This window comes from Anomaloglossus baeobatrachus, chromosome 4 (genome assembly GCF_048569485.1).
Source record: "Anomaloglossus baeobatrachus isolate aAnoBae1 chromosome 4, aAnoBae1.hap1, whole genome shotgun sequence".
Lineage (NCBI taxonomy): Eukaryota > Metazoa > Chordata > Amphibia > Anura > Aromobatidae > Anomaloglossus > Anomaloglossus baeobatrachus.
The window spans coordinates 618,613,838-618,638,433 of NC_134356.1; the positions used below are offsets into that span (position 1 = coordinate 618,613,838).

General features: G+C 48.0%; 1 protein-coding gene across 1 annotated transcript in view; it reads right to left on the reverse strand.

Moving 5' to 3' along the window:
* NPC1L1 (NPC1 like intracellular cholesterol transporter 1) overlaps positions 1-24,596 on the reverse strand; it is a 67,099-nt gene that overhangs the window by 14,680 nt on the left and 27,823 nt on the right. Inside the window, exons 13-19 of the mRNA XM_075346261.1 lie at positions 19,048-19,166; positions 16,809-16,932; positions 15,386-15,441; positions 15,136-15,286; positions 12,572-12,803; positions 11,948-12,061; positions 11,630-11,792 (exon numbers count right to left, since the gene is read on the reverse strand). Coding sequence (XP_075202376.1) covers positions 11,630-11,792; positions 11,948-12,061; positions 12,572-12,803; positions 15,136-15,286; positions 15,386-15,441; positions 16,809-16,932; positions 19,048-19,166 — 959 coding nt within the window. The remainder of the gene's footprint in view (positions 1-11,629; positions 11,793-11,947; positions 12,062-12,571; positions 12,804-15,135; positions 15,287-15,385; positions 15,442-16,808; positions 16,933-19,047; positions 19,167-24,596) is intronic.

Sequence of the window (24,596 nt, forward strand, 5' to 3'; positions counted from 1 at the left end):
TCCCCGCTGACAGCGCGATTCACTTCAGTTGCTGCGTGGAGCTCACAGGAGCAGCGGTGTTCTACTGCAGCTCCTGTCAGCTTCATGTAGCAGAGCTGGATGCGGGACCACGTGTGGATTACACCGGACCTGGAGGGGTATTTGGGGATTTTAATAAAGTGGTGAAAGAGGGTGGTTTTTTTTGTCTTTTATTCCAAATAAAGGATTTTTTCAGGTGTATGTGTTTATTTACTTTCACTTACAGGTTAATCATGGAAGGTATCTGGGGGAGACGCCTGCCATGATTAACCTAGGACTTAGTGGCAGCTATGGGCTGCTGCCATTAACTCCTTATTACCTCGATTGCCACCGCACCAGGGCAATTCGGGATAAGCCGGGCAGAGTCCCGGGACTGTCGCATCTAATAGATGCGGCAATTCCAGGCGGCTGCTGGCTGATATTTTTAGGCTGGGGGGCTTCCCATAATGTGGGGCTCCCCATCTTGAGAATACCATCCTTCAGCCGTGTGGCTTTACCATGGCTGGTATCAAAATTGAGGGGGACCGCACGCCGTTTTTTTAAATTATTTATTTATTGTACTGCACAATATAGACCCGCCCACCAGCGGCTGTCATTGGTTGGAGTGAGACAGCTGTAACTCAGCGTAGGGGCGGGTCTGACTGCAACCAATTATAGGCGCCGGTGGGCGGGGGAAGCAGTGAATACGAGATTGAATAATGGGCAGCCAGCTTTTTCAAAAGAGGAAAAGCTGCCGGAGCAGTGTGAGTGTGTCTGTATGTATGCAGCAGAGCAGTGTGTGTCTGTATGTATGCAGCAGAGCTGCGTGTGTGTGTGTCTGTATGTATGCAGCAGAGCTGTGTGTGTGTCTATGTATGCAGCAGAGCTGTGTCTGTATGTATGTATGCAGCAGAGCAGTATGTGTGTGTCTGTATGTATGTATGTATGCAGCAGCAGTGTGTGTGTCTGTCCGTATGTATGCAGCAGAGCAATGTGTGTGTCTCTGTATGTATGCAGTAGAGCAGTGTGTGTGTCTGTATGCAGCAGAGCTGTGTGTGTCTGTCTGCATGCATGTATGATGTATATCTATGTATATCAGTGTATATGACTGTATAGATTTGTCTGTTTATATGTATTTTGTGAGTTTGTCTTTAAATATGTATATGTACGTATCTGTGTATGTGTGTGTGTCTGCGTGCTTATGGGGCCCACTGGGACTCTTCCGCCCGGGGCCCACAAAAACCTGGAGTCGGCCCTGATTCTAACATGCTATGTATAAGAGCCCAGGCTGCTGTGTAGAGCATAAAAATCACTTTATAATACTTACCTAAAAGGTCGCTGCGGTGGAGTTGGGGCATATGGGCATCTCCATTCTCCAGGTCTGGAGTCTCCTATTTCAGCCATCTTTGTGATCGTTCTTCTGAAGCCAAGGTGCATGACGCATCCTACATCAGGGGTCTCAAACACGCGGACCGCGGTCCGCATGCGGCCCGTCAGGCTGCTTCGTGCGGCCCCCAGGCCCGTGCCCCTGGTCACTATCGCAGCCGGTGCAGGGGCCGCAGCCACTGTCTGCACTTTGTTAGATGAGTGTTTTGCCGGCGCTGCGTTCTCAGAGGCAAGGACTGTGCGCGCGCAGCGCCGGCAAAACAACCATCTGATCTGACATAAATCGCTGCCAGGGGCTGTGGCCCCTGCACCGGCCGCGATAGTCACTGGGGCACGGCCTGCAGACAGCAAGAAGCAGAGATGAGAAGCCGAGGGAGCGCGGGACAGGTGAGAAGAATGGTGTTTTTTTATTTTTTGTGTATGTGAAGGCCGGCACATTAACCCCTTAGCGACCTATGATGTACTGGGTACATCATGGCTCCCTGGTACTTAAGGATCCATGACATACCCAGTACGTCATGGCGAAATCGCAGCCCCGGTGGCTGCGATCGCTGTTTGCATTGCAAATAGCAAATACCTTAGATTCGGGGCGGAGGGGACCTCAGGAGGGGTGGTGTCTCCTCCCCGGACCTACGGAGGCTGTGATTGGCTGTGCGGCGTTCGTCAGCCAATCACAGCCACTGTAATATTGAAAATGGCTGTAACATTGAAACCCAACCATGATCAGTGCAGCTGTAGCACCAATCATTGGCTGGAGCTGGGTGACCTCAGTTTCACCCGCCCCCAGCTCTGATTGGAGAGACCGGCCTTGTGACCGATCTGTCCAATCACTGTGGATTTGGGGCCAGAGACCGCCCCCTCAGCTTCACTCAGGAATCTGTGGGTGGAAGCCGAGAACGATCGGTAAATTATCACCTTTCACCCGCCGCCACTGCCCCCACCACCCATTACTACAGGATGGGGACATTACTATAGAATAGGAACAAGGTGGGCACATGACTATATAATAGGGACAAGGTGGGCACATGACTATAGGATGGGGACAAGGTGAGCACATGACTATAGAATAGGGACAAGGTGGGCACATGACCACAGGATGGGGACAAGGTGGGTACATGTCTATAGGATGGGGACAAGGTGGGCACATTACTACAGGATGGGGACATTACTATAGGATGGGGACAAGGTGGGCACATGTCTATAGAATAGGGACAAGGTGGGCACATGACTATAGGATGGGGACAAGGTGGGCACATGACTATAGCATGGGGACAAGGTGGGCACATGACTATAGCATGGGGACAAGGTGGGCACATGACTATAGGATGGGGACAAGGTGGGCACATGACTATAGGATGGGGACAAGGTGGGCACATGACTATAGGATGGGGACATTACTAAAAGATGGGGACATTACAAGGATGGGCATAATACTATTGGATGGGGACATTACTAAAGGATGTTGGCCAAAATTTCTATATAGTGATAATTGTAACACTATTAGTTACAAAAAAGGGATAAAATGTAAAAAGAAAAAAAAAAAAAAAAAAAAGCATGACTTTTTTTTTTAACATCACATTTTTTTTTTTTTAGATTTAACCAAAGAATGTGCACATTTGTTATAATAAACAAGTGAAAAATGTTGAAAATCAGTCATCCAAAGGTGTGTAAAAAAATATATATGGTACCAATAAAAATGTCACTTTGTCCTGCAAAGAATGCGGCCCCCCAAATTATTTTTTTTCCTCGGTGCGGCCCATACACCCAGCCGAGTTTGAGACCCCTGTCCTACATCATCCACACTCACCAGCATTGAGGTCCTGCACAGGCGCACTTTGATCTGCCCTGGGCAGGGCAGGTAAAGAAGGGAATTTTGTTTACTTACCGTAAATTCCTTTTCTTCTAGCTCCAATTGGGAGACCCAGACAATTGGGTGTATAGGCTATGCCTCCGGAGGCCGCACAAAGTATTACACTAAAAGTGTAAAGCCCCTCCCCTTCTGCCTATACACCCCCCGTGCTCCCACGGGCTCCTCAGTTTTGGTGCAAAAGCAAGAAGGAGGAAAAGAATTATAAACTGGTTTAAAGTAAAATCAATCCGAAGGAATATCGGAGAACTGAAACCATTCACAATGAACAACATGTGTACACACAAAAAAACAGGGGCGGGTGCTGGGTCTCCCAATTGGAGCTAGAAGAAAAGGAATTTACGGTAAGTAAACAAAATTCCCTTCTTCTTTGTCGCTCCATTGGGAGACCCAGACAATTGGGACGTCCAAAAGCAGTCCCTGGGTGGGTAAAATAATACCTCGTGATAGAGCCGTAAAACGGCCCCTTCCTACAGGTGGGCAACCGCCGCCTGAAGGACTCGTCTACCTAGGCTGGCATCCGCCGAAGCATAGGTATGCACCTGATAGTGTTTCGTGAAAGTGTGCAGGCTCGACCAGGTAGCCGCCTGACACACCTGCTGAGCCGTAGCCTGGTGCCTCAAAGCCCAGGACGCACCCACGGCTCTGGTAGAATGGGCCTTCAGCCCTGAGGGAACCGGAAGCCCAGCAGAACGGTAAGCTTCGAGAATTGGTTCCTTGATCCACCGAGCCAGGGTTGATTTGGAAGCCTGTGACCCTTTACGCTGGCCAGCGACAAGGACAAAGAGTGCATCCGAGCGGCGCAGGGGCGCCGTCCGAGAAATGTAGAGCCTGAGTGCTCTCACCAAATCTAACAAGTGCAAATCCTTTTCACATTGGTGAACCGGATGAGGACAAAAAGAAGGTAAGGAGATATCCTGATTGAGATGAAAGGGGGATACCACTTTAGGGAGAAATTCCGGAACCGGACGCAGAACCACCTTGTCCTGGTGAAACACCAGGAAAGGGGCTTTGCATGACAGCGCTGCTAGCTCAGACACTCTCCGAAGTGAAGTGACTGCTACTAGAAAAACCACTTTCTGCGAAAGGCGTGAGAGAGAAATATCTCTCATTGGCTCGAATGGTGGTTTCTGAAGAACCATCAGCACCCTGTTCAGATCCCAGGGTTCTAACGGCCGCTTGTAAGGAGGAACGATGTGACAAACCCCCTGCAGGAACGTGCGTACCTGTGGAAGTCTGGCTAGGCGCTTCTGGAAAAACACAGAGAGCGCTGAGACTTGTCCCTTAAGGGAGCCGAGCGACAAACCCTTTTCCAGTCCAGATTGAAGGAAGGACAGAAAAGTGGGCAAGGCAAAAGGCCAGGGAGAAAAACCCTGAGCAGAGCACCACGACAGGAAAATTTTCCACGTCCTGTGGTAGATCTTGGCGGACGTTGGTTTCCTAGCCTGTCTCATAGTGGCAATGACGTCTTGAGATAACCCTGAAGACGCTAGGATCCAGGACTCAATGGCCACACAGTCAGGTTGAGGGCCGCAGAATTCAGATGGAAAAACGGCCCTTGAGATAGCAAGTCTGGTCGGTCTGGTAGTGCCCACGGTTGGCCGACCGTGAGATGCCACAGATCCGGGTACCACGACCGCCTCGGCCAGTCTGGAGCGACGAGTATGACGCGGCGGCAGTCGGCCCTGATCTTGCGTAACACTCTGGGCCACAGTGCCAACGGAGGAAACACATAAGGGAGCTGAAACTGCGACCAATCCTGAACTAAGGCGTCTGCCGCCAGAGCTCTGGGATCTAGAGACCGTGCCATGAACGTCGGTACCTTGTTGTTGTGCCGGGACGCCATGAGGTCGACGTCCGGCACCCCCCAGCGGCAACAGATCTCCTGAAACACGTCCGGGTGAAGGGACCATTCCCCTGCGTCCATGCCCTGGCGACTGAGATAATCTGCTTCCCAGTTTTCCACGCCTGGGATGTGAACTGCAGAGATGGTGGAGGCCGTGGCTTCCACCCACATCAAAATCCGCCGGACTTCCTGGAAGGCTTGCCGACTGCGTGTGCCGCCTTGGTGGTTGATGTATGCCACCGCTGTGGAATTGTCCGACTGAATTCGGATCTGCTTGCCTTCAGCCACTGCTGGAACGCTTTCAGGGCAAGATACACTGCCCGTATTTCCAGAACATTGATCTGAAGCGAGGACTCTTGCTGGGTCCACGTACCCTGAGCCCTGTGGTGGAGAAAAACCGCTCCCCACCCTGACAGACTCGCGTCCGTCGTGACCACCTCCCAGGATGGGGGTAGGAAGGATTTCCCCTTCGATAATGAAGTGGGAAGAAGCCACCACCGAAGGGAAGCTTTGGTCGCCTGAGAGAGGGAGACGTTCCTGTCGAGGGACGTCGGCTTCCTGTCCCATTTGCGTAGGATGTCCCATTGAAGAGGACGCAGGTGAAACTGCGCGAAAGGGACTGCCTCCATTGCTGCCACCATCTTCCCCAGGAAGTGCATGAGGCGCCTCAAGGGGTGTGACTGGCCTTGAAGGAGAGATTGTACCCCTTTCTGTAGTGACCGCTGCTTGATCAGCGGAAGCTTCACTATCGCTGAGAGGGTATGAAACTCCATGCCAAGGTATGTCAGCGATTGGGCCGGTGTCAGATTTGACTTTGGAAAATTGATGATCCACCCGAAACTCTGGAGAGTCTCCAGGGTAGCATCGAGGCTGTGTTGGCATGCCTCTTGAGAGGGTGCCTTGATCAACAGATCGTCCAAGTACGGGATCACCGAGTGACCCTGAGAGTGGAGGACCGCTACTACAGTAGCCATAACCTTGGTGAAAACCCGTGGGGCTGTTGCCAAGCCGAACGGCAGTGCCACGAACTGCAGGTGTTCGTTTTCTATGGCGAAGCGCAGAGAAGCGCTGGTGCTCTGGAGCAATCGGTACGTGGAGATAAGCATCTTTGATATCGATCGATGCAAGGAAATCTCCTTGGGACATTGAGGCGATGACGGAGCGGAGGGATTCCATCCGGAACCGCCTGGTCTTTACGTGTTTGTTGAGAAGTTTCAGGTCCAGGACAGGACGGAAAGACCCGTCCTTCTTTGGGACCACAAACAAGTTGGAGTAAAAACCGTGGCCCTGTTGCTGAAGAGGAACAGGGACCACCACTCCTTCTGCCTTCAGAGTGCCCAGCGCCTGCAGAAGAGCCTCGGCTCGCTCGGGAGGCGGGGATGACCTGAAGAATCGAGTCGGGGGACGAGAGGTGAACTCTATTTTGTAACCGTGAGACAGAATGTCTCTCACCCAACGGTCTTTTACCCGTGGCAGCCAGGTGTCGCAAAAGCGGGAGAGCCTGCCACCGACCGAGGATGCGGAGTGAGGAGGCCGAAAGTCATGAGGAGGCCGCTTTGGTAGCGGCACCTCCGGTGGTCTTTTTAGGACGTGACTTAGACCGCCATGCATCAGAGTTCCTTTGATCTTTCTGAGGCCTTTTGGACGAGGAGAATTGGGACCTGCCCGCGCCCCGAAAGGACCGAAACCTCGACTGCCCCCTCCTCTGTTGGGGTATGTTCGGTTTGGGCTGGGGTAAGGATGTATCCTTTCCCTTGGATTGTTTGATGATTTCATCCAAACGCTCGCCAAACAATCGGTCGCCAGAAATTGGCAAACTGGTTAAGCGCTTTTTGGAAGCAGAATCTGCCTTCCATTCCCGTAGCCACAAGGCCCTGCGTAGTACCACCGAATTGGCGGCTGCAACCGCCGTACGGCTCGCAGAGTCCAGGACAGCATTAATAGTGTAAGACGCAAATGACGACGTCTGAGTGGTTATGGACGCCACCTGTGGCGCGGACGTGCGTGTGGCTGCGTCAATTTGCGCTTGACCTGCTGAGATAGCTTGTAGCGCCCATACGGCTGCGAATGCTGGGGCAAAAGAAGCGCCGATAGCTTCATAGATGGATTTCAACCAGAGCTCCATCTGCCTGTCAGTGGCATCTTTGAGTGAAGCCCCATCTTCAACTGCAAGTATGGATCTAGCCGCCAGTCTGGAGATTGGAGGATCCACTTTGGGACACTGAGCCCAACTTTTGACCACGTCAGGGGGAAAGGGATAACGTGTATCCTTAAGGCGCTTAGAAAAACGCTTATCTGGACAAGCATGGTGATTCTGGACTGCCTCTCTGAAATCAGAGTGGTCCAGAAACATACTCGGTGTACGCTTGGGAAACCTGAAACGGAATTTCTCCTGCTGAGAAGCCGACTCCTCCGCCGGAGGAGCTGAGGGAGAAATATCCAGCATTAGATTGATGGATGCAATAAGATCGTTCACTATCCCCGTCAGGAGTATCAAGATTGAGAGCGGCCTCAGGATCAGAATCCTGATCAACTGTCTCCGCTTCATCAACCAGAGATTCCCCCCTCTGAGACCCTGCACAATATGATGATGTCGAGGGAAATTCTAAGCGAGCTCGCTTAGTCGGCCTGGGGCTGGGGTCTGTGTCAGAACCCTCAGCCTGGGACCCATGAGATACCCCGGGAGGACATTGTTGGTCCAACTGAGGTGGGCCAGGGAACAAAGATTCAACAGAGTCCCTGTGCTGAGATACCGGCCTGGACTGCAAGGCTTCTAGTATCTTAGCCATAGTCTCAGAGAGTTTTGCAAACTCCGTCCCCGTCACCTGGACAGTGTCAGCAGGTGGCTCCCCCTGGGCCCCTCTTAGCAGAGGCTCTGGCTGAGTAAGTGCCACAGGGGCCGAACAGTGCACACAATGAGGGTCAGTGGAACCTGCCGGTAGCGGGGTCGTACATGCGGCGCAGGCAGCATAAAAAGCCTGTGTTTTGGCACCCCTGCCTTTCGTGGGCGCCATGCTATTATCTTCCCTGAGCAACACAATAGGGTATATAGCCAGAAATCAACTGTGCACCATACAGTGTAAAATATATATACCATAAACATATAATGTTACACTACTGCACAATGGGGCTAGCACCACAGGTGCTGCTTACCACCCGCTTAAAGCGGTTGTGAGGCCACCAGAGTCCCTGCCTGGGTCTCCCAGACTTTGTCCCCCTCTGCAGCGTCCGAGGAGCTGACAGGAATGGCTGCCGGCGTCCTGAGGAGAGGAGGGAGCCGTGGGCGTGACCCAGAAAGTGCGGGAACTGGTGCCCGCACTGTGCACAGTGAGAGGGGTGGAGTATGCAAAGCATGCTCCAGCCCTCAGTGCTGCTCGTTCTGTGCAGCATCCCGCCCTTCCCCTGCCTGTCAGGGCTGGGGGTGGGAAGAAAGGAAACTAGGCCGCAAAAAGCCGGGGACTCTAGTAATAAACGCGGCCGCCGTAAAAGCGCGGCCGGCGTGGAAGTCCCCGGCGCACTACAAGTCCCAGCCGCGCCGAGGTGTTTCCATGGCAGCGGCGGTCAGTGCGGCAGTCCCTATACATAAACACACTCAGCAACGCTGAGTGTGTAATGGCACATATTAACCCGGTCAGCGCCGCGGTCCCCGGTGCACTAGCACACCCAGCAAAGCTGGAGTGTTGCTGTGCGCTGTCCCCACAGGGATACAGAGTACCTCCAAGTAGCAGGGCCATGTCCCTGAACGATACCCGGCTCCTATCCAGCAGGCTCCACAGGAGTTGTGGATGAAGCACGGTCTCAGTGCCTGGAGACCGATAGGATCCCACTTCACCCAGAGCCCTAAGGGGGATGGGGAAGGAAAACAGCATGTGGGCTCCAGCCTCCGTACCCGCAATGGATACCTCAACCTTAACCACACCGCCAACAAGAGTGGGGTGAGAAGGGAGCATGCTGGGGGCCCTATATGGGCCCACTTTTCTTCCATCCGATATAGTCAGCAGCTGCTGCTGACCAATCTGTGGAGCTGTGCGTGCATGTCTGCCTCCTTCGCACAAAGCAAAAAACTGAGGAGCCCGTGGGAGCACGGGGGGTGTATAGGCAGAAGGGGAGGGGCTTTACACTTTTAGTGTAATACTTTGTGCGGCCTCCGGAGGCATAGCCTATACACCCAATTGTCTGGGTCTCCCAATGGAGCGACAAAGAAAGTATTGTAGTGCGCCTGCGCGGGACCGGCGAGTGTGTATGACGCAGGACGCATCATGCACAGAGGCTTCAGAAGGAGGATAAAGATGGCTGAAAGAGGAGGTGCCCGTACCGGAGAACGGAGACTCTCATATGGCCAAGCTCCACTGCAGCGACCGTTTAGGTAAGTGTTATAAAGTGATTTTTACATTCTACACAGCAGCCTGGGCTCTTATATACAGCATGTTAGAATGCTGTATATAAGAGCCCACTGGTGGTGGCTGAAGCTTATAGGCCCCAAATCTGGTGACAGATTCCCTTTAAGCACTGCATGGTGCTCTGGTGCTATAAGAAGGCTTCACCACAAGTTATTTCCCTTGGCACCATTCAACCTAAAGGCCTAAATACACAATAAACTAAAGAAGCCAACAGTCTAATATGTTTGGTGGTCTCCTGACTCTCCTCTGATGTAGGGGGGGAGGAAAAATCCGGCCTGCTGGATTTCCAATGGCAGTACCTTTGTTCTCCGAGAGATGATTTTGGCAGCGACTCTCTCACAGAGAAAGCTGAGCTGTACCTTCCTTTGTATGGGGGAGTCATGGAGATATATTATATGGGGGGCTTAAAGGAGCTGTCCACAACTAGGAAAACTCTTTCTGATTCCTCTTGTTTCCCCAAGTTAAAATAAAAGACCCTGTACTCACCTTCTGTTCTGGCATTGTTCAAGAAATGTTGGTAATCGCGGTTCGGGAGTCACGTGACGTGACATCATGCAAGCCCCACGTTTAATCACCGCCGACTACTCTTTCCCCGCCTTCGGACCAAATGAACAATCAACAGGAAGTGAGTGCCAGCCGCAGCATCCCTTCCTGTTGATTAACTCATTTGGTCCGAAGGAGGGGACAGATGCCGGCAGTGATTAGACACAGGGCTCGTTTCACATCACAATGTCACATAAGCCCCCGAACTGCGATTACTGACAGCGCTTGAATGGCGCCAGAACGGGAGGTGAGTACAGGGTCGTTTTCTCCTGGGGGAAAGAGATGGAACCAGAAGGGGTTGCCCTAGGAGAGGACAACTCCTTTAAGATTGGCTTTAGCAGAAGGACAAGCATAATCTGCCTTCTATGTGATCCATTAATGGCGCTCACAAGTGATGATGCAATGTGGCAGAGCATGATCAAAGAATACTGAAATAATCTTATGACTTATGGTACATGTATAAGCATCTAGATATAGTATGTCTATAGAAGAAAGGATATAAGCTTTTTTGTTCTTTTTGCACCAGCCATGCTATAGGCCTATTAAGGCTATGTGTCCACGCTGCGGAAAATGCGCGGATTTTGCCGTGGATTTCTCGCGGAAAAGCCGCGGATTTCCCGAAAATCTGCAGCTCAGGCACTTCCCAGCCATTTCTATGGCATTTTGGAAATGCTGTGCCCATGCTGCGGATTTTTCCGCAGCGGATTTCGTGCGGATTTTGATCCGGAAAAATCTGCAACATATCAATTATTGTTGCGGATTTTCATCCGGATTTTGGCTTTAAAATTAAAAAAAAAAAAAAAATCCGCACCAAAATCCGCATCAAATCCGCGACAATTCCGCGGTAAATACGCGGCAAATCCGCACCTTTGAAAAAGTGCGGATTTTGCGGGAAAGCCGCGGATTTTGAAGCAGAAAACTCCGCAGCTACATTCTCCCGTGGACACATAGCCTTAAGGGGGCTTTACACAATGCGACATCGCTAATGCGGAGTCGTTGGGGGTCACGGAATTTGTGACGCACATCCGGCCGCATTAGCGATGCCGTTGCGTGTGACACCGATAAGCGATTTTGCATCGTTGCAAAATCGCTAATCGGCGACATGGGGGTGCATTCTTAAAAATCGTTACTGCAGCAGTAACGAAGTTGTTCCTCGCTCCTGCGGCAGCACACATCGCTGCGTGTGACGCCGCAGGAACGAGGAAGCTCTCCTTACCTGCCTCCCGGCTGCTATGCAGAAGGAAGGAGGTGGGCGGGATGTTACGTCCCGCTCATCTCCGCCCCTCCGCTGCTATTGGGCGGCGGTTCAGTGACGTTTCAGTGACGTCGCTGTGACGCCGCACGGACCGCCCCCTTAGAAAGGAGGCGGTTCGCCGGTCACAGCGACGTCGCCGGACAGGTAAGTATGTGTGACGGCTCTGGGCGATGTTGTGCGGCACGGGCAGCGATATGCCCGTGTCGCGCAACAGATGGGGGCGGGTACCCACACTAGCGATATCGGGACAGATATCACAGTGTGTAAAGTAGACTTTAGGCTCCTCAGAAGACTCCACAATTATTTTTCTTGCCTAAGAACCACATGGAACTTACCAAAGTAGCTGAGTGCGACGGGGAGGAAGACGAGGCCATGCACCAGTCCCAGCAGAGTTATCGTCAGATTAAGGCGGAAGAAGAAGATGTGAATGAGCTGAGCTTTGGCAAATGCTAAAACAATAATTCCTGGAAGGTTTGTCATTGCTACTCCTGCGAATACCTGCGTGCAACACAAAGAAATGGAATCAGATAACAAGAATTCCTTCAGGGGGATTTGAAAATCTGTTTATTAAACTAGACAATCCCTTTAAGACATTAAGATGCCTTCACTCTTTGGTGTCTCCCTCTTGTTCCCATCCCGTCTCTTATACTCACAGCGCTGCCCATATAGATTGTCGCATCTCTTGCCCGATCTACTTTGGTGGTTTTGTTGCTCATGGCAAAAGATCTTGTAAGGTGAGAGACAAATTCCACTGAAATCCCAATGGCCTATAAGGAAAATAACAAGGATAGAAGGGACATTAGATAATCTAGCCATTAAAGTAGTGAGAAAGAAACTTCCTAACATCAATACACCCCTTTATGTCCTCTTATAATGGAGTTAAACAAATCCAAACAATAAAATGCTTTGTGCCTGAAACTACCACTAGAGGGAGCTCTCTACATGAGTTCAATGGTAGCTATATCAATATGTAGTGATGAGCTCCCCCATATTGTGAAGGCAGGAATAAAGAAATGCATTATTTACTATGGACATCTATACAAATATTACAAATAAATGATTAAAATAATAAATGGAAATTAGGACCACTGCAGGTAATATTTTATGTAACCTCTAATAAACCCTAAATCGCTAGGATAGTTACTCTATGGTTTAGTGAATAATACTAATCTGAAATAATTGTTAACCCCTAAACAACGATTATTATAGTGGAAATCTCCCTTAAAGAGCCCACACTTGGCCTTGCACAATATAGATACTCGATAGGGAGCACTCACCGTTACCAGGTTGATAAGTGAGACAGCGTTATAATCAATGCCCCATATAGTCATGACGCCAACTGTGTCAATGATGATCATAAAAATGGTAATCAGGTTAATTAATCCCGAGCGCAGGTCCATGCCCAGAAGGATGCAACACACAGCGAAGGTGGGCAACAGGCAAATGGCTAAGGTGAAAAGCCCCTCCTGAACAACGGTTAGATACTGTTCATAATAGACATAGGTTATCCTGTTGAAAGAAGGGTTATATATGGTGAGAATGAGGATCATCTTATGGGAAATATTGTAAGCCAAGCAACGCAAGGCTAATTATATATATTTACAGAAAGAGAGAGCATAATTACAATGGCACAGATTCATGAATGTTGGTCCATCCTTTCTTTCAGTGGCGTAACTAGAGTCCAATGGGCCCCGGTGCAAAGTTTGTTTAAGCCTGGGCACCCCCCATGTTGGTCAGATATATGGGCCGTTGTAGCGTTCTAAATCATATAAAGATATCAAAGTTGACCCCCTTCATTGTATAGTACTGACTTCTATCATGTACTAATGTCCCCAATCCTGGGCCACTCCCTGGTAAATATGTCCCCCATTCTGTTGTATGATCTCATCATGGCTATATCCTGAAATATATGCAACTATCCGGGTATATATGTCCCCATCATAGCCCCATCCTGGTATATATGTCCCCATCATGGCCCATCCTTTTATATATGGCCTTTCTTGGTATATGTGTCTCCATCATAGCCCCATCCTGGTACTGTATATGTCCCCATCATGACCACATCCTGGCGCATGACCCCATCATGGCTATATCCTGGTATATATGTCCTCATCATGGCTCATCCTGGTATATGTTCACATCCTGGCACTATCATGATATATGTCCACATCCTAGCCCCATCCTGGTATATTATATGTTCCCATTCTGGTATATATATCCCCATCATAGCCGCATCCTGCTATAGATGTTCAGGGTTTAGATTACATACATCAAAAAAGAACATGTAGCAAAAGGAGTATTCACTGTACATAATGTTATGGCATATCACCAAGACAAACCATAATATTAAAGGGCAATTCTAAAGTATAGGGAATAATTTACTAATTGCTGGGTATCCGACTGTTGAAACCCCCAAAGATCCAGTGAGCAGGACTCTGGAACCCAGTAATGGGCCCTTTAAAGCCACCAAGGAAACAGAGGTGGACATGCTCATATTCCCCTCCATTCATTGCCCATGTACATTCATTGCTGTACAGGCCTTTCTACAGCAGTTCCATAGACAATGAATGGAGCGAAGTCGAGCATGAATACTTCCACTGCTTTCAAGAAGGAGACCGCTCTTTGGATCAATGGGGATCTCAGCAGTCAGATCTTTAGTAATCAGTAAGTTATATCAGTAATATAAACGTCTGCATTCACTAAAGACAGATTTTACCTGGGAATGGAGAATTTTGATAAGGAAAGATCAGTCCAGGAGGAGAAAGAGGCAGAATTGTCTGATAAGATATATTACAAAGTTGCTTACTTTTATGTGTTCTATTGATTTATGAAATAAAAATTAAAATGATGGTTATGCTTTAAGTGAATAGGGATGTGCTGCAGTTCCTGTAGTCTCCTGGATGGCAGGCGAAAACATTAAAGGAAACTTGACAGCTGAAAAAACGTGGACAGCGTGTTTGATCATAGTCAGGTATGTTTGGCTCTGAAATGCTGCTGCATTTAAGAGAAAACCATGCATTTATAGCTGCTGGAGACATAACGGCATGGCAGACTAGTTGGATAGGCAGATTCCCGGCAGCTGTTCCCCACCCGCTGCCTATGTGTGCATATAAGCAGAGACCTGTCATTTCTGGGAAGTGGGCAGCGATAAGCCGCCGAGGACCCGACTGTAAAAACTAGTCAGCCATGCTGTTCCATCTCCAGCAGCTATTAATGTATGTTTATCTCTTAAATGACACAGTATTTCAGAGCCAAACATACCTGACTTTGATCATACAGCCAATGTCTGATACATGCTGCCCGTGACTTGGGCAGCATGTATCAGCTGTCAGGGTCCCATTAAAGGCGACATAGTGCTAAATTAGTGCTATGGCCCTATTAATTCTGAGGATAATTGTCCTAGGAGTGAGCGCGCCCTCCACCCATTAATAGCAAATCATTTGTAATTGATGATACTTAAAGTTAAAGTATTGTAGGACTCTGTCCATCGGCCATGTCATTAATCTGTGGGCAGTGGACGGGATCCCTGAGAATGACCTGCTACCTCTCAGCATCTGCGGCTCCTCTTCTAGTTAGCCGATCTGGCGCAACGTAATTGTTGTGGCGTGATACGGATGTGACGTCACACCAGGCCGGCTAATCAGAAGAAGAGCCACGGATGCCGGGAGGTAAGAGATGGTTCTTAGGGTTCTTCTTGAGCAGCCACATATTAATGAAGTGGCCGATGCATCAGGTCCTGCGAATAGATTTGCACCAACTCCTTTTAAAATCAATCACAAATTATCCTGATTTTGGTATTTGTTTATGACCATTTTTAGGGAAAAAAAAGTAGAAAACTCACGTGTAAGGGAAAACAGCAAAATTAGGATCCGTGCCTGGTATTTTTCTCAATGACTCTGTGATATCAGCAGCCAGTTCCCGGGCATATTTCAGCGCAGCTGTGTACTCCTGAGAGTTCTTCAGGGGTGTGTGATAGGCCATGAAGCGCGTTGCTGCACCAGATAATAAACCAGAGTAAGTTTATGAGTATCAAAAAGGTATTAGAGACAAGAAGGGGCATTTCATTGTACAATGCAGGTGATGCTCCTTACCTAAAATTTCTCCCACATCATTCCTTCTAACCGCATTATCATAAGCGCCCAGGCCACTGGAAAGAAATAAAAAATCATATCATGTTTGGAACCATGTGCAATGTAAAGCAGATTTGTGATGACTGAAACAATCAATGGGGAAAGCATTGATGGTGTCTCATTGCCATAATGCACGGGGGACCTGGGTGTCATGAGTGTGTCCCGGGCTGGGGATACCTCTGGTATGTCTGGGACCAGAAAGTCACAATGTCTTGTTGTTTGTAGGCTATTTCTGGTATTTGAATATGTCTACTTTCTTTTAGTGCTGGACTCTTTCCTCTCTGGCTGTTCTTTGTAGCCTTAATCTCAGGTACTTTTATGATCACTACCCTTCACTATAAATAGTCAAGTGTCTTACCATCCAATTCCAGTTATAGATTTTCATTCTATTGCTGACCACTTTGGAAGAAGACTTTGTAGTGCATTTTTTCTAACTAAGTACTCCCCCCTATAACCAGGCTGTGTCCATCCTCCTTTATAGCTGGAACCTAGATGCCCAGACATGTAGGTTTTTAACCCAGATAGAGGCATTTAAGTTATGTTCCCGGTATATAGAGATATACCTTGCCATTGGTTACCCGGCTCACATGAATTGGCCAATACATAAGCTATGTATCTCTTTTTTCAAATATTCCTATAGCAGTAATGCAATACCAGAGTTCCCTTATTCAATGTTCGCATTCTAGAGTGCAGCTGTATGTATTTTGTAGTTATATTGTGTTTTCAGCTAGCACCTATACACACTTGTTGGATGTGAGGGTCAGTCTTTTGATACACTTTGGAAGAAGCCTGTCTCTGGAAGAAGCTGAGGAGTCTGACTATTGCAGCTGCGGTGTTTTACTGCATTAAAGAACCTTGGAGTGTTTTCATTTTTGTGTCATTATTCCCATGTCAATACTTTGTGTTGTATTATTGCAGTGGTGAGACTAGTGCTCTCACCGGCCATCTCACTAGCCAGGGTGAGTTCAGTGCAAGCAAGGGCCTAAGCATGTAACAGAGACAGGGGGAAGGATCCCTATAAGGATGTTAGAAAGCTTAGGGTGCAGACTCAAGTGAGTTGCAGGAGGTGTCCCTTCTCCCTATCGACAGGGTCGTCCTTCTATACCAACCCCGTTGTCACCCTTGTTTTGCGCTGCACACTGAGCGTCTGTATGCTCTGGCATGACACTGGGTTGAAATCTGATCAAGGGAAATTCTTCTCCTTCATATTTTCTTGACTTTTTCAGTTTCTTTCTACACTTTCACAAACACACTGATTGGCTATTGTGCCTTTTAGATCATTACTGCGGAATATTGGTGCCACACAAGCAAAAAGAAAAGAATACATATCTTTTCATGTACATATGTATATCTTGGAATGCTGGATATGGCTGGTTTTACTCACCCTTTTGGACATTTTAGATTTGGATAATCTCCCAGGAAATCCGGCAAATATTTGTTAAAGTCTTCCACTGTTGGTCGTAAAGGTCCATTTGGAGTTCTCATACAGCTCCTTCTACATGGTGCGGCTGTCATAAAATGAATCACAATTAGTTTATACAGTCCAAATCATAAAAAAGCAGATTCTATATTGATGAATCTGTATCTATATCTTAGTGACTTTTTTATATTTTAAGACTTATATTATTTTCCTGGGCACTTTTGTACCCCAACGTAAAATCGGTGTGACCCCCTTTCCTTAGTTGCCATTATATCGGTGTTTTCTTATGACCTTGGTGCCAATTTAGCCATTGGCACCACGGCCATGATGTGACTAATTCCCATACGTAGCTGCAACACTAATTACGTCAGGCATTGTTCACATGTGGTTTTTCATTCTGTCATAGGCGTACATCAACAGTAATCCCCATCACATACTTTTATCAGATAGCTGCGACATATGCCACGGTACAGGAAAACCATTGCATACATCATCCATGTACTCCCATTGTATAGTAAAGTGCAGCAGACTATGCTTTTCAGGTGAAGCATATGACAAAAAAGATACCCTTTGTCATACACTGACTACACAAGGCCCTATGGATGATACATTTAGTGTTTTCTTTCCTGGCACATAGGCCGTGTTTCCTCATATAAGACATCCCGCGAGTATACAACATGTCTTCTATATAGGAGTCATGGTCTTTTATATAGGAGTCACATCTCCTGCAACCAGGTAAAGCATATATGGGGAGGTCATGTTAAAGCTTCACCTGGCAGAATGTGGATGAGAGGGATCTCGGTGTCCAAATAGTTGGAGGAGTCGGTCAGAAGCGGGCCCCACTTCACCTGTCAGACCTATATTGCATATATAAGGACCTGCTGTTGTTATCTACATTGATTAGATGTCTTTATGATGTAGAATTTTTTAAATGTATTTTAAAGCTGATCGTACACATGTTATGGTTGATGACCGATATTCCTAACCAGGGGTGTAACTACAATATATGCAGGGGTTGCAATGGGACCCAGACCCTGGAGCCTAGAGGGCATGAAAAGTCCCTTTGGCCTATATAAAAAAGACTAATGGTATTAAAGACTTGCAATAATTGGGAGCCTCCTTGAAGTTTTTGCGTTGGGGTCCATGTGCCATGATCTTTAAGTTATTCCTAACCTCCCCATTGCTCTTGAATGCTTAATTGAGCTATGCATGTATGTGTTCTACAGGGACAAAAGGGCTGCAATCCAACAAGATTTACATTTCCCCAATATCATCTGTTGGGGGAGAGTTAGGAAGCCCCATACACAACCTGACGAACACAAGTTTGGCTAAGTTTGCTCAACTGAAACTAAAAACCTCCTTTCTTCCTGTCTCTACCCACAATTCCCCAGACCTGTTTTTTCTTAAAGAGACAGATATAATCATTGTACATTACAATACTCACCTTGGTTCCTCTCCTGGGGATCACATGACATTGTGATCCCTGAGGTCAATCAGTGCTGTCTTCACTGTCCTCTCCTACAGTCTTAACCAGACATCTTGAGGAAGTGAGAGCTGCTGCTCCTCTTTCACTCCTTCCAGATGTTATTACATCTGAGGAAGAGGAAAGTGATTGGCACCAGGGATCATGTGACATAACAATGTCACACGATCCCCGGGAGAGGCACCCATGTGATTATAAGTTTTTTTATTTTACTGGGGAAAATATATGGATTCAGAATGGTTTGGCCGAGTAGTTGATAACTCCTTTAATGTCTTTAGGGCTGTCAAATCTATTGAATTCTGTTATTTGCTATTATGTGTAAACTAAAATTTTGTACAGAACACTTATATTCATGAAGTGTATAACATAAACGGACATTCAGGCAACACCTGGAGGTTGGTGGATATCTCAAGCCTGTACGTTTGTTCTTTTCTTACCAGCCATAAACTGAATCGCCGAAACTTCTAAATTGGGATTAACGCTGATGATAATACCTCAACTTTTGACACAATTGTGTTCCCATTCTTCACCACATGTAGGCATGGCTTTTGGCCACATCATGGGATCTTACCCTAAAGACAACTGACTGACTACTTTGACCGACAGTCTCAGTTGTTAGACTATATACAGCTAGTAACTGAAAAACGTGTCCATATTTTTGCCTGGTAGTCGTGTAGTGATTGCCTTGTGTTGGTTGCTCGTGCTCTAGCTAATACTTACGGGCGGTGGAGGAGCAGAAGGTGCCATTGCTGTTAAATAATCTGCAGCAACCTGATGAGGGATTTAACCAGTCTACAAAATCATCAACCCAGGAAGATGCTGGGACCGCCAAGTAGGATCTGCAAAGACGATACAAAGCACAGTTAATTTTGCTTCAGAACAATGTACAAGACCAGCAACAGGGGGGGGGGGTTGATCCATAAGATCAATTAAAGATTTTTTTTTTGGGCCCTTATGCATGTACCTCTAAATGAGTATTCCCATGTCCTCTAGATACACCATTAAAAGGGTTGTCCAGGAGCGAATATTTGATGACTTATCAATATGTTATACCATTGATATAAGATTTAGGGGTGGAGATATCATTGGTGCAACCCAGGGCTCAAGACGTAATGGGGCTACTTATATCTCCAAAGCAGGAGGAAAAGGGCATTTTGATGAGTTATTGGACTGAAACGGGCATACTTTTTTGCTTTTGGTTCTTGTCTATCTGTGTGTACCGGTGATAAAGATTGGAGGGGATCCAATCCCCACATAGACCAGCAAAGAACAAAGGGGTGTACACGGCAGAACATAGTAGCCCCCTACTATGTTTGAGTAGTAGATGAAGTGCAGTATTCGGCAGAACCCGGTGAATCGTGTACGGTGCTGGTGTGCTCCGGTCTGTACTTTAATTGGTTCCAGCCGTTGCCGGAGCAGTTTCCAGCTGTGTACAGTGGTGGTGCCAAATGTTGGACACCCACACGTCTCATATTAAAGACCCCTATTGTTCAATCTGGGACAAGCTTCTTATTGTCAGTCCATAATGGTCCCACCTCTGGGGGCTGCACCTTTTTCATGAACAGCTCCTTGCTTTACAGCTGCTGTAAATAGAGAGGAGTCCTGCACGTGCAACTCTTTCCATTCACATCTGAAAGTAGGGGCTACATTGTATAAAAGTCTAATCAGCCATGTTGGATTACACTTTTCCTGAGGGTACCGATAAAATGGCTAACCTTCTATATTTCTTTGTATGATGGATGACAGATGGCCAGTTTGGCCGCTTAATCTTTATTTTAGAAAATGTGTTGTAGATATGTTTTTGTGGCAGTTGTTAATATGTAAGAATTGGGCTATGTTCACATGTTGCGTTTTTGCTGTATTTTTGTTCTGGGTCACCAAAAACGCAGAAAAAAATCACAAAAATGCAGCAAAACTCACTTTTTTGAAGCAGCTTTTTTTTACTGCCAAGAGAGCAAGTTTTGGCTGTAGCAAAAACGCAACGTGTGATCATAACCTTACAGATTCTCCTCCTTTGTGAAGCGTTGCCCTCCTTCCTCACATACTGCACAGCTCTTCTGTTATCAATAGAAGCGTTGACGGAAGAGCATGTGACCTGACCGGCCCATCAGCCTCATCCAATAGAATAACCCTGCATGTGATTAAGCTATTTTTCCATTGGATGAGGCCATTGGACATATCTGGTCACATGCTCCTCCATGAGCAGCCATTTTGAGATGTTAAGAGCTCTGCATAGTGAAGGCTGTATTAACAAAATCATGTCCCCTTTGCATTTTGTGATCCAAAGATAAAGGGGCCAAGTCCTTTAAAGGTGTATTACCCCATTTATCTATAGACCCGGGCCCCATAGCGTGCTGCTATCACAGTTCCCATACAAACTAATGGAATTTTTTCCCATCTCTTCATTGTGACTTGTTGAAATAGGAGCGGGCCCTTATTAGTGAGACCTGCATTTACTATACATTTATGGCGTATCTTGTGGATGTCATGGGAATACCCCTTTAAATATCTTTCACAAGTGTTCAAACCAATATGATAATTTTCTCAATTTCCAGGAACAATAATTATAATATGCAATGTAGTATATAATAAATTGCGATGAAGTCCAAAGATTAAACTATGTATTATACACTATCAAGGGGCATGATTAGAGGAGCGAGTGTGCACAGAGGTAACTGGGTGCTCATAGGCGATAAGCTGTGACTCCGGGTGTGAGGTAGCACCATGATAAGCACAGATAAGGTAGATAATGTTTACAGTCCATTCACACGTAGGAATTATCATTAAAATGGAAGATGGCTATTTTTTCCAACAACTACCATTAGGCAGTAGCAGTACATTTCCTTATATACTTTCATGTCCCTCCATGTCAGATCCTTTTTTGATAGACTTTTCATAGTGAAAAACTTTGTAATGCACCAATCAGCCAGACTGGTTATTATCTGACAGACTGGCCTAATTAACAGTGGATATGTGGCAAGATATATATCTAACATTCAATCCTGGATATTCAAAGACCAAACTATTACATTGAAACCTGTCAGAGTGTATGAATCTAAAGGCGGCGTTACACGCTACGATATATCTAACGATATGTCGTCGGGGTCACGTCGATAGTGACGCACATCCGGCATCGTTTGACATATCGTAGCGTGTGACAGCTACGAGCGACTGTCAACGAGCAAAAATACTCACCTTATCGTTGCTCGATGACACGCCGTTCATTTTCAAAATATTGATCAATTTCCTGGATGCAGGTTGTTCGTCGTTCCCGAGGCTGCACACATCGCTACGTGTGACACCCCGGGAATGATGAACATAGCTTACCTACGTCCCGCCGGCAATGCGGAAGGAAGGAGGTGGGCGGGATGTTATGTCCCGCTCATCTCCGCCCCTCCGCTTCTATTGGGCGGCCGCTGTGTGACGTCGCTGTGACAAGGAACGTCCCTCCCCCTTCAGGAAGTGGATGTTCGCCGCCCACAGTGAGGTCGTTCGGGAGGTAAGTACGTGTCACGGGGGTTACCGACTTTGTGCGACATGAGCAACAAATTGCCTGTGTCGCACAAACGATGAAGGCGGGTGCGAGTGCACATGCGATCACACGAGAAATCGTAGCGTGTAAAGCGTCTTTTAGTATAAAAATTATATCTGTTTCATAATAATCCAATGCCATCGCTGAGAAATTAAACTGAACCCATCGCACATGTGATGCCCTGGACTAGCCAGGTAGTCCCATACATACCAACATACACTCCCCCACCCTAGACAGTTACAACAGTCAGACAAAAACCCTTGTTGCCTCCCTCCAGGGTCTGATGTCCACACCAGGTGGGGCGGAGCCAGGCGGTTGGCCCCACCCACCGAGGAGTTCACAGGCCTGGAGGCGGGAAAAGGAGTAGTTAGAGTTTGGAGGTGAAAGTGAAAGGTCTGTGTGTGCCTGGGTAGGAGCCCAGGCACTAACAGTAAGGTTGGCAGACGGTGGTGGCCGTCTGCAGGAGTTGGTGGAACTCCGCAGAGCCGTAAGGACTGGGGTCAGGCGTCGGCCCGCCGTTACCGAACCGGGGAACAGAGTGAAGCTAAGCACACAGGCAGGGCCATCGGACCCCAACCAGGCTTGGAGCCGCCGTCAATAGTCAAATCCGAATGTAACAGGAACCCCAGGGGTTTGCTAACAACCAAGTCCCGATTGAAGGCAACAGTCCACCCAGAGAGGATATACAGCCACCGCCACAGGCTAGAGATCCAAGGGCCAACGCCTGTGGGCAAAACAGGCTCCTATGGCACCTATACGCCAGGGAGCGGACTACCGGTGGGCAACCACAGGAGTCAGAACATTCTAACAGGTGCAGGGAAAGACAGCCACCATCAGCCGTCCGGGGAGAGCACAACATCAACACTGCAGCCGGCTGCGGGACCCGTCCATCCGGCCGTTTTGGTTTACCAGCGACTCTGTCAGTGATTGTCTGAGTGAGTACACCAGTGCCGTCCGGCACTGCGCCGCGCTGTCCCTGCAACCATGCACCCCAGCCAACCAGCATCCCCGTTACCTCACCGGGCCCCGGGAGCACCGACCTCCTACCCACGGAGGGGACAACATCCTAGCTGCTCCCTGCCATCTCTCCTGGGATCCCCGTCACCAGCAGCGGTGGTGCCATCATCACCACGTCCCGTGGGTGGCGTCACGAACAATTTCCCTAACCAAACCACCCCTTTTCATTCACAGGTAAGGATCGCTGCTCGAGTCCCTGGGTCCGGCCCACCGCTCGAGCCACCGAGCAGCAGCAGAAGCCCCGGACCCGAGCGTGGCAAGCACGCCCCTCCGCCCGCGATATATACTCTAAAAAATTGAGTTAAATACCTTGTAAAAAATCTCTGAGCTCCTCTGAGTCTGCAGCTCTTTTTCGTTTTTCTCTGCGTCACTCCATTGCAGAGATATTTACATTTGTTTTCTGTGCACACTATGTAAAATCTCTGATTACAGATCAACAGTGTGTTTTTTCAGAGTCTTCTCTGGGGGGCGTGTGCTTTCACCCCTCTTTCCCCAGATGCTGCCAATCACAGTTCAGCTGCTGACCTAGCAGTCTTGAGATGTGATTGGCAGGATTTGGGAGGGAGAGGTGAAAGCATGCGCCCTCAAAGAAGAATATATAGAAGCGCCCAATTGGACTGCAAAGCAGAGATTTCACATTCAGTGCATTCCAGAAAAAAACAAATGTGAATATCTCTGCAATGGAGCAACGCAGTGCAAAACGGAAAAGAGTGTCAGAATCAAGGTAGCTCAGGGATTTTTTCGAGGTACATAATACAATTTTTTTAAAAAAAGTAAAATGTTCTCTTTAAACTTTGAATTCATATGTAAACTATCCTGGATGTGCACTGGAGGGTTGTGGTTGCATTTAAGTTGTATCAGCATCTTATCAGTCCACTTCCTACAAGAGAGATATGTTTATTTTGTAACTTGGGTCTTTACCTCTATATAGCTAATTTTATTATTAAAGGGGTTGTCCAGTCTAATAACAAATAGAGTAAGGGGTGCTTCACACACAGCGAGCTCGCTGCCGAGATCGCTGCTGAGTCACGCTTTTTGTGACGCAGCAGTGACCTCATTAGCGATCTCGCTGTGTGTGACACTGAGCAGCGATCTGGCCCCTGCTGCGAGATCGCTGCTCGTTACACACAGCCCTGGTTCGTTTTCTTCAAAGCCGCTCTCCTGCTGTGACACACAGATCGCTGTGTGTGACAGCAAGAGAGCGATAAATGAAGCAAGCAGGGAGCAGGAGCCGGCGTCTGACAGCTGAGGTAAGCTGTATCCAAGATAAACATCGGGTAACCAAGGTGGTTACCCGATATTTACCTTAGTTACCAGCCTCTGCAGCTCTCACGCTGCCTGTGCTGCCGGCTCCGGCTCTCTGCACATGTAGCTGCTGTACACATCGGGTTAATTAACACGATGTGTACAGCAGCTAGGAGAGCAAGGAGCCAGCGCTAAGCAGTGTGCGCGGCTCCCTGCTCTCTGCACATGTAGCTGCATTACACATCGGGTTAATTAACCCGATGTGTACTGTAGCTAGGAGAGCAAGGAGCCAGCGCTCAGTGTGCGCGGCTCCCTGCTCCCTGCTCACACTGGTAACTAATGTAAACATCGGGTAACCATACCCGATGTTTACCTTAGTTACCAGTCTCCGCAGCTTCCAGACGGCGGCTCCGTGCAAGCGCAGCGTCGCTTGCACGTCGCTGCTGGCTGGGGGCTGTTCACTGATCGCTGGTGA